General features: G+C 47.0%; 1 protein-coding gene across 1 annotated transcript in view; it reads left to right on the top strand.

The window, feature by feature from the left end:
- Positions 1-12,901, top strand: part of NOTCH2 (notch receptor 2) — a 130,458-nt gene that overhangs the window by 85,121 nt on the left and 32,436 nt on the right. The window contains exons 6-12 of the mRNA XM_070395869.1: positions 783-1,016; positions 2,307-2,462; positions 2,862-3,050; positions 3,981-4,094; positions 4,893-5,006; positions 6,849-7,082; positions 11,021-11,131. Coding sequence (XP_070251970.1) covers positions 783-1,016; positions 2,307-2,462; positions 2,862-3,050; positions 3,981-4,094; positions 4,893-5,006; positions 6,849-7,082; positions 11,021-11,131 — 1,152 coding nt within the window. The remainder of the gene's footprint in view (positions 1-782; positions 1,017-2,306; positions 2,463-2,861; positions 3,051-3,980; positions 4,095-4,892; positions 5,007-6,848; positions 7,083-11,020; positions 11,132-12,901) is intronic.

Below are 12,901 nucleotides of genomic sequence, written 5' to 3' on the forward strand. Positions count from 1 at the left end.
TCTCATTTATTTATTAAAAAAAAAAAGTTCTGTCATTTCAACGTATGTACTTATGTGCTTCATGTTTTTTATTATTTATTTACCACAAGTAAAGGTCAGGAATTGTTATCTTTCTTTTAAATTTTTTTTACTGTTTCACTTCATTACTGCTGTGTATGTGCTTCATGTGAGTGACATAGGTGCTTATGTAGGTAGGTTCAGACTTAGGGTGAAAACCGCGTTACGTCTCGCCATAGGAATGGATCTCTGTCGTAACCCAAGGACCTACTGTAGTGATATTCTCTACCAAGTCCCCTCAGTGGTAACATCATCTTATAGTACTATTGTACAAAATCATATTGTACAGTTATTGACATTGACAATCAAAATACAGAACAACTGCCATAATATTTTGACTTTTACGCTTCTCATTATTCTTTTCCTTATTCACCTCTTAGACTCTTCTCCCTCTTCTCAGTTATATATTCATAGTCCCAGGTATTTAACTGAGTCCAGAATCCTAAGGATTTATCTTCTCTTTGATAGGTTGGCTAAATTCTCATGTTGTCAGAGTTTCTAGGGATAGCAACTCCCATGTTTTTCTTTAAATCACTTCCCTAGAATAAATATAACTTGGATGGCTTAAAGTGGCCTTAAAATGCATGTGAGAACCTGATCTGCTGTGGGTTCTGCTCGCCTTAATTTCAGGCAAGTCACATTAGGGTGAAGAATGTGTGGGGGCGGGTACGGTACTAATTCTTTGAGACCTAAGAGCCCTGATCAAAGGCACTTTCCCCCCAAAGGACAGTTCTGCACGGAGGATGTGGACGAGTGCCTGCTGCAGCCCAACGCCTGTCAGAACGGAGGCACCTGTACCAACCGCAACGGAGGCTACGGCTGCGTGTGCGTCAATGGCTGGAGTGGAGACGACTGCAGTGAGAACATCGACGACTGTGCCTTCGCCTCCTGCACGCCGGGCTCCACCTGCATTGACCGCGTGGCCTCCTTCTCGTGCATGTGCCCCGAGGGCAAGACAGGTGAGGCCCGCAGAACGACAGAGCTGGACACTAGGGAAGGGGCCGTGAGCAGTCCGGATTTCTGCCTTCTTCTCTTTCATGTCGGTAGCTGTGTCCTTTTCATTACCAATCGGTAGGTACATATCACTTAAGATTGTTCTGGAAGTCTAATCGGTAGCCAAAGTGCTATGGAGCTAGTCTTTCCTGATCACTTTTGGCTCGCCTTTCAACTCTATGTTAACGCAGTCTTTCGTCCTAAAAAAACGAAAGTTAGTCACGATTGCTTTGGGGGCATCTGCTGACCTCCTTATGACCTTAGGCTGAAAAGCGCCTCAGAAATTAAGACAAAATGACTAATGGATGTAGAGACTTCATATTAAGAAGAAATAGCCCACTTACTCAGAAGGAGTTGGCAGGACAGAAGCATGTAAGCGCGTTCCAGCTCCCAGCGTCTATAGAAATATTGCTTTCGGGATGGATTTTTACTGACTTCAGAGTTAACAGTGCTCTAGCTCCTCAGTTTCACAGCTCCTGGTTTTAGGAGTAGAAGCAAGGAAGGGAGGAAGTTGTGGAGAAAGATAGCTTAGGTGCGGGAACTTGGGGCCCAGCAATTCTGAAATGTCCTCATATCTATGCCTTCCGAGGAGCCCCACCTCCAGCCTTGCAGCAGGAGCCTTAGCTGCCTGTTCTTAACCTAGTTGCAGAGTGGAAGATCCAGTTCCCGCATGAACCATGCAGAACATGGGGCCAGCTAATATCGCCTCAGTCCTGAGGGCACTTGAGCCAGGAATGCTGACACTATTAAAGGGCTGCCCAAGCATAGGCTGATGCTGTTGCACTGGTTTTTTTTCTTCTGAGGCTAGTGAAATGCTGACACCTCTATGATCACCGGGTGGCATGATTTGGGGAAAGTAGGTTAGCAAATAAAATAGAGATGCAGGCAGCAGTGTGGACATACAATAGAAAATGACTTATTGTCTATCTGAAATTACTGTTGAACTGCATATCCTCTGTTTTTGCTGCTCAGTCGGAGGGCTGTAGGAAGGTTATTGCCCTCTGCCTGTCTCTGTCGTCTGTCCGTCTCACTTATGGCCCTTGAGGAGCCGTCTAGCCAAGAGTAAGGGGAGGGCCACCAGGGTTGTCTGCAGAAGCTCCTGACTTGCAGCGTGTTCCTGAGGGAGGATCAGGAGAAAGGAAAGTTACCTCAATCTCCATGGTGGATTTTAATGAGACAGTATAAGGCTTTCCCTCCTCCACAAAAGAGACAACTCTTCCTCAACTGGGGTCATTTTCTCTTTGTTCTTATGACAGGACTCTTGTGTCATCTGGATGATGCATGCATCAGCAATCCGTGCCACAAGGGGGCACTGTGTGATACCAACCCCCTGAACGGGCAGTATATCTGCACCTGCCCACAAGGCTACAAAGGGGCTGACTGCACAGAAGACGTGGATGAGTGCACCATGGGTGAGTCCCCCGAACCTCTCCTCTTCCTCCCGTGTCTGCGAGCTCAGCAAGCATTTAAACTGAAGTACATTTTGCCCCAGATCTCCTGTTACTTGCCCATTGTTTACAACCATCCTTTCCATGTAATCATATATTCTAGTCTGGGAATTGACATATACAGGTGGTCTGTACTTGATTCTTAATATAAAGCCGGACCTTAGAGACAGTTTGGGCAAAAGAGCAGCCAGAGACACACGAGAATGAGGTTGCCTAGTCTAATTAATTAATTTGTTCACAAGAAAATGGGAAATTGAGAATCAGACTACGAAATGCCTGGCCCTAACGCTTGTAACAAGCAGACCACACATGTGGAAACTCGGTCGTGCTGTGATCCTTGTAACTGGTGCTTTTGTCTTTCAGCCAATAGCAATCCTTGTGAGCACGCAGGGAAATGTGTGAACACAGACGGCGCCTTCCACTGTGAGTGTCTGAAGGGCTACGCGGGGCCTCGCTGCGAGATGGACATCAACGAGTGCCATTCCGACCCCTGCCAGAACGACGCCACCTGTCTGGATAAGATCGGGGGCTTCACATGCCTGTGCATGCCAGGTACTTGGGCCCATCCGAGTGCGGGGTCTCGGCTGGAGGCACTGAACGGCGCTTCTCTGAGGTGGAGCACTCAACACAGTGTGGCCATTCCGTGAGCCCCGTCAGCATCTCCTTCCCAGTAGTGACGGGGCTCCCGGCCAAGGGGCCCTTAGAGTGAGGCAGTGCTAGACTTCTTAGAACTGGGAAGGCCCAGGTAACCACACCCATCATGTCAAAACTCAGTTACATGCAAGAGAAAATTTCAGAAAGGAGTGTTTTTATGCCAAGATTATTTAATACAGTATTTACCATAAGTGTCCTTTAAGTAGCAAGCCTTCCTGATTCCCTTACGTGTTACAAATACCATGCCTTCCCACTTGCAGAAATTAACTTTACCCGTAATTCTGTAGGAACGTGCCATGGCCATGTCCCATGATTCATGAGTTGTCCCCTGGAGCTCTTCTGCAGGCACTGTTTCTGAGTCGGCAGAGAGCAGAGCCAGTGCCTCTCACAGTGGAGGCTGCAGTACTGCTGCCCTATCGCAGTGCTGACGCTCTAGCCTGGGAGCCTCCTGACCTTGCCTTGCACCCTGAGGGCAGCTGCATCTCTGACTCAGCTGGTCTTTAGGAACAAGCAGTGGGGATCCCTCGGGCCTGGTGCTGCCCCGAAAGCAAAGCCTGGACTGGTCAGAGAACGTGGCCCAGTCTTTGTTGGCATGTGAAGTGTGACCAGGGTCTTGGAGGTACCCTCATCCCCTTCATCACAGTGACCCGGATGTCCCAAGGACACCTCTGTGTGATCTAACTGTCACTCTCACGGCATAGTCCCCCGGTCCTCTGCAGAACTGTCTCTGCTCATGGAGGATGTGGGCATCTTTGTAAGTTTGTGCTTTCTTGGCTAGAATACACCTTTCTCTCTTTCTAAGCCACTCGTGTGGTTCGTTTCCTTCAGGTTTCAAAGGTGTGCATTGTGAGTTGGAGATAAACGAATGTCAGAGCAACCCCTGTGTGAACAATGGGCAGTGTGTGGATAAAGTCAATCGCTTCCAGTGTCTGTGTCCCCCTGGTAAGTGCCCACCACCTGCCCTGCTATCTGCAGAAGCACAAAGCTGACTGACCCCGGGGAGGGGAGGAGCGAGAGCAGGCAGAGAATGTGTGTGGGCTGTGCATGCGGAAGTCATTAAAGTGAGCCCTTCAGGAAGGAGATGTGTGTACAGAGTCGGGGAGTCTGTCTCAGCTAGTATGTCCTCCAAATCCTCTGTGGCCACAAGTCCAAGTCTGTTCGGAAAGGCCCGTGACCTCTCTGTCTGTGTGTACATTTCAGAAAGTTCATGCCTCACAGAGGCCTTGGTTTCAGGCTCTTCAGGATTGTATTTTTCCCCCATGGGTTAGAGTCTCGAAGCCCGTTGGTGGGATTATTATTTTTAGACATTTCACCTCTGAGTCCAGAAACGGCCAACATAAGTCAGTTTTTCCAAAGAATGCTCCGCCTCTTCTCTCCCTCCCCAGAGCTATTGTTGAAGATACGCCAGGTTTTCTGCCACACACTGTGGTGTCTCTCATTTTCAGTCTCAGTCCCTCTGAGGCGAAGCTCACTTGTTGGAGGGCTTCCCTGTAACCGTTCAGGCCTGTTTTAACTAGAAGTGAAAAGTGTGGGGAAGAAACAGAGGTGGAGACACACACCGGTGCCTCTGTGCCCTGAGCTTCCCCCTGTTGTCCTGGTCACTTGCTGGGGAGAATAATTTCACTTTTGCTGACCCTTTGGCGTAAGGGAACTCAGCCCCACGCTGCTCGGGCATCATTGTCGGAGTGAAGGCGGACGGGGGATAATCCTGTGACTTGTGTCCTCCTGTGCCCTTTGCAGGCTTCACCGGGCCCGTTTGCCAGATCGATATTGATGACTGTTCCAGCACTCCGTGTCTGAACGGCGCCAAGTGCATCGATCACCCCAACGGCTATGAATGCCAGTGCGCCACGGGTGAGATTCTTCTCATTTTTCACCCCGACCCCCAGGTCCACCTGAACAAACAGAAGACTGTCCTTGTCCCGCTGCCCTACCAGCCCCGGGCACTGGAGGGACTGTTCTGCGTTTAGAGAGGTCTTCTTCCAGCTTGGTTTTTGCCGCTCTCTCTCCACTATTCCCTTCTCCAACACCTGCCTCCTTGTCCACCACAATAGTGGCCTGGCCTGGACATTGCCATTTGGTGTCCATGTCTTTTTGGGACAGATTTTGGCAGCGGTGAGTTTCCAGCTGGCTTGACTTATTCCTCTGGGAAAGGGAAACATTCCAGCTGAAAGCTCTTTTCACTGGGGCTCCTCAGCAGGAGGCTTGTTGCTGTGTTTCTTGAGGCAAGGGATTGAACAAAGGCCCAGAAATCTAAGGGCTGTTGTGTGCAAGTGCAGACGCTTCCTGCAAACAAGGCCGCATGCCCTAGGAGTCAGGTGGTTCTCAGACAGGTGCGAGAGCTCTGAGTCCTCTCTCCTGAATTCTGCAACTACAGTGAAAAAGAATCCGTTTGTAAATATTCTGCATGTCTGGTCTGTGGCCACAGTTCCCATGTGGGAGTGATCTGAATAAGCCAAACATCCCGTTACACATTTGCTTCAGCCCAGACCAACACTGTGGAAGTGGACTAGACATTATTAGGAAAGGGGACGTTCCAATTTCTTTTTTATCCCTCTGCTTAGGAGAGAAAGAAGTTAGGAATAGAATTAAAGACAATCTTTTAATTTTAGAAAATGGGTTCTTAAACAGTTTTAAACATTATGTGCATTTCTTTCTGATCACAGAAAAACAATGTCATGGAAACAAATGATTACTATTTCCGTAGTATTGGGACATCACCACTTACTAGGCCTACTTAGACTAGGCCCTGTCAGGAAACCCTGTACCCACTTCTGTCTTCATGAACCTGTTGTCTCTGGCTGGAGGAGTTCCGGGTTCTGTCCTCCTCTGGCAGCTTATGCTCATGGAGAGTGACCTTCGGGAGAGAGAGGTGAAACACCCTGAGTCATGCTGAGAAGGGAGGAGAGGCTTACTGGAGTCCCCGAGAAGAGATTTAATGTCAAGTGAAGGAGTTTTCATTTGTCCCAGTTTCATTTAAGATGCTTGTAACTTGGTCATTCATTTTATTCAACAAGTCTTTATGGAAAACTTACTATATATGCATAGTATGATGGGGGCAGTTGAGGAATAAAGAAAAGTTCTCTGTTCTATCAAGTCAGAATTGGGAGCCCAGCCAGTGTGGCTCAGTGGTTGAGCATCGACCTATGAACCAAGAGGTCACGGTTCGATTCCCTTACAGGGCACATACCTGGGTTGCAGGTTCAGTCCCCAGTAGGGGGTGTGCAGTAGATGGCTGACCGATGTCTCTCTCTCATTGATGCTTCTATCTCTATATCCCTCTCCCTTCCTCAAAAAAAAAAAAAAAAATGGGGAAGATAAGGTCCGTGGAACCATGAATACAGTCCCTATATATTGGGTTTGGGAAGAAAAGAATATAGAGGTAAATATACCCAGGAAAGGTATTGAGGCCCAGTACGGAGTGAAGCTGCAGTTGAAGCATCTCTGCCAGGACAGCTTCGATCCCTTAGGAAGAGGTATTTGAATTCTGCAGATTCGATCTGAAGAACTTTATTTTAAGCACAGCTCTCTGGGCCTGCCTTATGAATCAATGCCAATGGTCAGTGTCAAGCGCTCATTCCCGCAGGATGAATTCAGGCATGGGGGGTGTAGGGTACGGGGATGTGACTCCACGTATGTTCGGGTGTGGAGTATCTGCCTTGGTTCTTAAGCCTCCTTGGTCACATTCCTTCCCAGGATTCACTGGTGTGTTGTGTGAGGAGAACATCGACAACTGTGACCCCGACCCCTGCCACCACGGCCAGTGCCAGGACGGGATCGATTCCTACGCCTGCATCTGCAACCCCGGGTACATGGGCGCCATCTGCAGCGACCAGATAGACGAGTGTTACAGCAGCCCCTGCCTGAACGAGGGCCGCTGCATCGACCTGGTGAACGGCTACCAGTGCAACTGCCAGCCCGGCACGTCGGGTAAGCCCACTCCCTCCCTGTTTCCTTTGGAGCTGCTAACGTAAAAAAACATTCAAACCTGTGAAGCATTTTTGTGAGTGTATTTGAGTCACACTGTCAACAATTGCCAGCATGCAGAATCTCAACGGATTGGGACAATGCTTGGAGAGTGGCAGTTTTTCACCTTGATTTATACATTACAATCAAAGGAGGAGACGTAATTGGGTTACATGAAATCTATTGGTGATAGATTAGGAGGCGGGAGAAAGCAAAGGGGGGTGGGATTGGATAAAAAGTAAAATGATAGACACGTACTTCTTTTACTTAGGTGGGTGCAGGATAGCTAACAGCCAACAATTAACTCAATAACAATGAGGGGATTTGTGGTCTCCGTAGAGCCGTGCCTGTGCTTTAAGGGGTCTGGGAAAAGGAAAAGTACTTTGACTTTCCAACAATATGTAATGCAAAAAGGCAGTAGGCTCAGTTAAGGTAAAGATTTACCCTTGTCAGGGAAGCTACCGGCCTAGGAGGCGACTACCCACCATAACTGCTTTTAGTTAAAGTTTTAATTTCAGACCCTCCTTTGTGACTACTTTAGGCCTTTGAGTTTGCAAGACCGCCATGCAGGCCTTCCCTGAGCTTGTCAGGTTAGCATGAGCCCCCTTTTTCATCCACAGTGTTCACTGCTTCTCAAACACGATTTACACAGATGTCTCAGACTTCCTGGGCAGACGCTTACATACCTAAAACACAGTCCTTTTTCCTGAGAAGCTCGGCCAAAGCCACAGTCAGAAACATCTCTGAGGGAGCTGGCTCCAGCCAGGGAAGAAATGAGAGACAATCCTTTCTCAAAGCTGGTGATTTTAGGCATGTGTTTCCCTAAAAGAGGCATACCACTTTAAAAACCTGCAGTTATTCTTTAAAATGGAAAACCTTGCTTTTGTGGCTTGGTTTTATTGTCATCTTTTTCTGTAACCTCCACTGCAGGCTAATAAAGTTGTGCCCCCTGCGAATCCCCTTTTTCCATCCCCACCGCCTCCGGTCTTTCCAATCGTTTTCTCGATTTCAGAGTCCAGTATCTTTAACGTGACACCTTTCTTCTGCCACTTGTCGCTGGTGGGCTTTGGGCAGTTGTGGGGATTGTGAGAGGGAGGAGCGACTTTGCAGCTCCCTGTCATTGAAAATTAGAATGCGGGGCCACCATTCCTCATCCGGGCTCCTCGCTTCCTGACTACAGCTCATTCCTGCTGGCTGGGAGGGCAGGCTGCTCCTTGCTGGGGGTGTTGAATTACTTGTTCAGGCAGCAGCATTTCACAGGTTTCACTGGATTCTGTTTTACTTATTGGAGGAATCATTATGGTCACAACTGTGGTTAATGGACAGAGAAGCACTGTGTCTCAGATCAAAGGAAAGTGTACCAGTGGAAGATTAACCAGTGGGTGCCTTCGTCAGAGCGGACCTGCCAGTACAGCGCACTGATTTATTGAGAACTCCCTCTCCCTGTAAGGACAATGGCCTAGGTGGGGGCAAAGGTGGGGGAGCTGCCCTCATGTTACTTTGTGATTTCCAAACGCATTCCTTCAAACTTGTCAAGGGCCCTGGGCTTCTTCCAGGACCCGCACATGCCAAGTTTGAAAACAAAGTCCTTTTTGAGTTGCTCGAGCATATGAAAAACATCCCCTGCCTCACAGTGGCAAATGCCTCCCCTCCCCACGTTTAGATAACTGCCCAGCAGGGCTGAATGGATCTTTGTGAAACCCTCCAAAAGCAATTTGCTTCCGGGCTGGTCCCCAGACATGAGACATTGCAGTAGGAAAAGGAATTTGAGAGACTTACCAGCAACTGAATGGATGCCTGTAGGATGGCGGGGCTGCTCTGGGCCCCATTGTAACAAGCTCACTGGAAACCCCTGGAAACCGGGGCCGTGGTGGGGGAGCAGCACTTGGTTTTCTCTGTGATGGTTATCACTGTGGCAGGATGTATCAGGTGTGTTCCCTGGGGGGGACAGCGAAGGCAAGGTGTGAGGAGCTGTCAGTGAGAAAGGCAGGAAGTAGCTGTGAGGGGTGTGCAGGCAGCAGAGAGGGAAGGCCCAGAATCTCTCAGAAAGCTGCCAGACCTGTTCCTATGGCTGTCAGGAGCCTTAAAGCAGAGACCCAGGCTACATAAAGGCATCTTGTAATGGGCGGAGTAAGGCCCGCATGGAGGGCCCCGGGGGAAAGGATCCATTCTAATAGTCGTTATGAATAGACTCTGGAGTTCTAGAGTAAGAATCCACGACCCATTCAGAATGCGGTCCTAGGTGGTGGGCTGGGGTCTGGATGAGTGTGTAGACAGAGGGAAACTTTACAACTTGCTGCTTGTAATGTAGCTTCTCTGGGCACTGAAAGTGGGGTGCACTACCTGGAATCGCTTCTCTCACCTGTGCTCTTACGATGGGACACTGCTCTAAGTAAGTTATTTTTGGTTTGAAGTCACAGAATCCAATTTGACTAGCTTAAAGAATTGGTAACAGGCAAGCAACCAGTAATAAAACAGCAGAAAGAATTTAGTGAGAGCACAAAAAAGCATCTCGTGGATTTCAGGTGAGTTTGGAGCAATAGGCTTTGCAGAGATTCGCAGGGAGCAGGGCCATTTGCAGACCAGAGCTCACACCGTCATACTCCTACCTTCCAATGAGAAAGTCTCACTGGCCCAGTGGGCGGCTGTCTCTTCCTGCTCAAGTAAATTTTTGATGTAATTATTGTTAATAAATATTAATGCAAAGTGAGTCAAAATTATGGCATTTTGTCATGGAAGTTTCATTTCTTAATTTATAATCCTTATTATCAGGTTTTATTTTTTAGACTTTTTAAACTACTGAAGTATTCTGTGATACCCAAAAAAGCATCACTAAATTCATGTTAATTATATTGTGAAATATGAGTATTTTTACCGAATAATGCTAACAATAATGATTGGTATATCTCTGCTGTTTAGTTACCCATGTCTTCAGTTAAAGCTTTTCTAACACAGCCAAACTCCACAGTTTGTTCTGGGAATGGAACAGAAGGAAGACAGCAGACTCCAGGAGGAAGTTTTCAGACTCTTTAAAGTTTATCCTGAGTTGTAACCAGGATAGTGACTGTCAGTTTAAAGCTTATAGTGGTTCCAAAATTCTAATTTTCATGTGAAAGCTTATATTTTATCTTTGGAACACAATACTACCAGTTTTTGCTTTTTTTGAAATGACAGGTTTACTCTTTGCAGTTAATATGAACTAAATAGTTCGGTGCGAATAGCCCTGGTTTGTCTTGTCAGTTGTTCTTTTGGTGAAAATGGGATTCCATGAAAAAAAAAAAACAACTGCTTCCGTTCAAAGCTGAAATCATCAAACAACTGCTTTTCCTGGAGCCACCTCTGCACGTTGGCATGTCACAGAGCAGCCTCGTGTGTACTTCCCAGGTCATCACACAGAACAGTGGACATATAAACAGTCAAGGGTCAAGATGTAATAAAAGGATAAAGTTAATCATCTTACTTCACCAACGTCATTCTTAAGGGAGCCTGTCTTTTTCTCTGGTTTTTGCTGCGAGTGCACGGATGTGATGGATACAGTGCCCACCGCTGCAGTGTGGCACCGCTGCTCTGATTCCCACCGAGGCGCTCGTAGTCCTGCCGCCATAGCTTCTGCCCGTTTGTGCCAATGCCAACACAGTGAAAAAGGCACACAGGGGCTCAGTGCGATGAATGAGACCGCCTTGCCCCCATGATCCCTCCGGCAGCATTGCTGCTTTCCCCAGGGCTGGCTGGATACTCTAGCTTTCTCAACCAGTTAACTGCCACGCGTCCAAAACGGAAACCATCTATACATCTATAGACGCTTATGACGTACAAAGGGTTAACATTTAGGGTCCCAAGCAGACATCCTTGATATTTTGGTGGAAATATTGCATGGTTCCTCTTTGCTCTTATCCTTGCAGGTGTTAATTGTGAAATCAATTTTGATGACTGTGCAAGTAACCCGTGTGTCCATGGCGTCTGTATGGATGGAGTTAATCGTTACAGTTGTGTCTGCTCACCAGGATTCACAGGTAACACCCCTTGGTGTTGGGGGGTCCTACTTTCAGCCCCATTGCTTTGGGAAAAGGGCATCTAAAGGAACATTACTTTTTAAATGTTTTCTATTTGTTTGTCTCTGGGAAGTTTAGACTTTTGTGCTTCTCTGGCCCTATTTTCTACTTACAGGCCTTCCCTGAACTGTAACATGAAACTTTTCATTAGTTAGGGGTTTTAGACCATGTGTTTATAGCCACCTGAAAAGAACTTTCAGTTATACCCAGAATTTATCACTCACTGTGCTTGAGTTATATTTTTCTGTAATGGCATAGCCAATGTAAAATTCTTTGAAAACATTAAAAGCTTTTTTCTGAGTGCTACTTCTAATGGGAGCTTGTTGGATGAAGCCAGATCCAACCTCATATGGCTAGCACAATTGAAATTTTTTTTTTCTCCCCAAGAGGAACGAAGTAAATGCCTAAAATAAAGTTGGCTAGAATCCTTCCTAAATTATAAGCAGCTAGAGCATTTAACACATGTACACATGTGTGCACACAAGTTTTCCCTTTTTTCTCATTTGTTAATCACATTACCTTTATCATTTACCCTTCTGAACAAAAGTGCTAGAGGCTACTGAGGAATCCCGAGGCCCCTCACACACCCAAGGGCTTGTGCTCTGCCAATTCTATTCTTTCTAGACAGTGCCATGCACAAGCAAACGTAAGATGTGGCCATTCAATAAGTACCATGTGGTCATTTGCAACCAATGTGAGAAACTTCCCTCGGAGCTTTCCACTATGATGTCAGAGGCAATCGGAGCCAAGCACTTGGGGGGGACTCACATTCCTCTGCATCCCACATTCCTCTGCATCCCACAGTCCTTTTCTCCTGCTGTGCCTGTGTGGACGCTGGGAGGAATGGTGGTGGCCCCAGGGTCACTGGAGCCTGTGTTCAGTGGGCGATCGCTCCGAAGACAGGTGTGATGGAAGCTCTCATAGTTAGTGCCCAGCACTGATGGTGGGAGCCAGATGTGCTTGCTTCTCTGTCCTGAAACGTGTTACCCCAAGACTAAGTGGCAGCCAACAGACACACAAAAATTCCTGCCAGTTGGGATATGAGGTGCATTTTTGTTAAATGAGTAATAAGAAGAGAATGGTTACCGTTTATTAAAGACTTACTTTGAGCCAGGCATTAAACTACGTACCTAACCTCATGTAATTGCCACTGCTGCTATCATCCCTACAGTATTGATGAGAGACCCAGAGCTTGCAGCTGGGACTTCACCCCAGGGGTCCCACTCCAGAGCCTGCTGTCGCCTAAGTGGGTGCCCGTTGTAGGTTTTTTTTTAGGTATATAAGCCTTAGACTAGATTTTGCTTTTGCTTTTTCTGGGAATGTCAGTGAATCATAGTCTCCCTTTTTAACATTCAGCAAACCAGGAAGGTCAAGGAGGGAGGACATAGGCTAAAAATATTCTAAAATAAACTTAAGGTGTAGCATGAGACCACATAAGCAAGAAATGGAATGTTTTGATTCCTGGGTGGTACCCTGTTCTTGGAACTGTTTTCTAGTTTGTTTGGGGTTTTTTTTGGCGGGGGGTGGTGAAGAAGTAGGGGGGGCTTGAATCAGCTGCTGAAAATAGAATAAACTGTGGTTCATACCCAGAGCTGTGAATGTGAGTTGCTTTATTCTTTCCTTTGTTTTATTTTAATGCTACTTTTTAAACAGATTTAAGAGTTTTTTTTTTTAATTACATTTATTGGGGTGACATTGGTTAATAAATCTATATAGGTTTCAAGTGTACAT

Source organism: Myotis yumanensis, unplaced genomic scaffold (assembly GCF_028538775.1).
Source record: "Myotis yumanensis isolate MYYU_CA2020_CCGP unplaced genomic scaffold, mMyoYum1.0.hap1 SCAF_17, whole genome shotgun sequence".
Lineage (NCBI taxonomy): Eukaryota > Metazoa > Chordata > Mammalia > Chiroptera > Vespertilionidae > Myotis > Myotis yumanensis.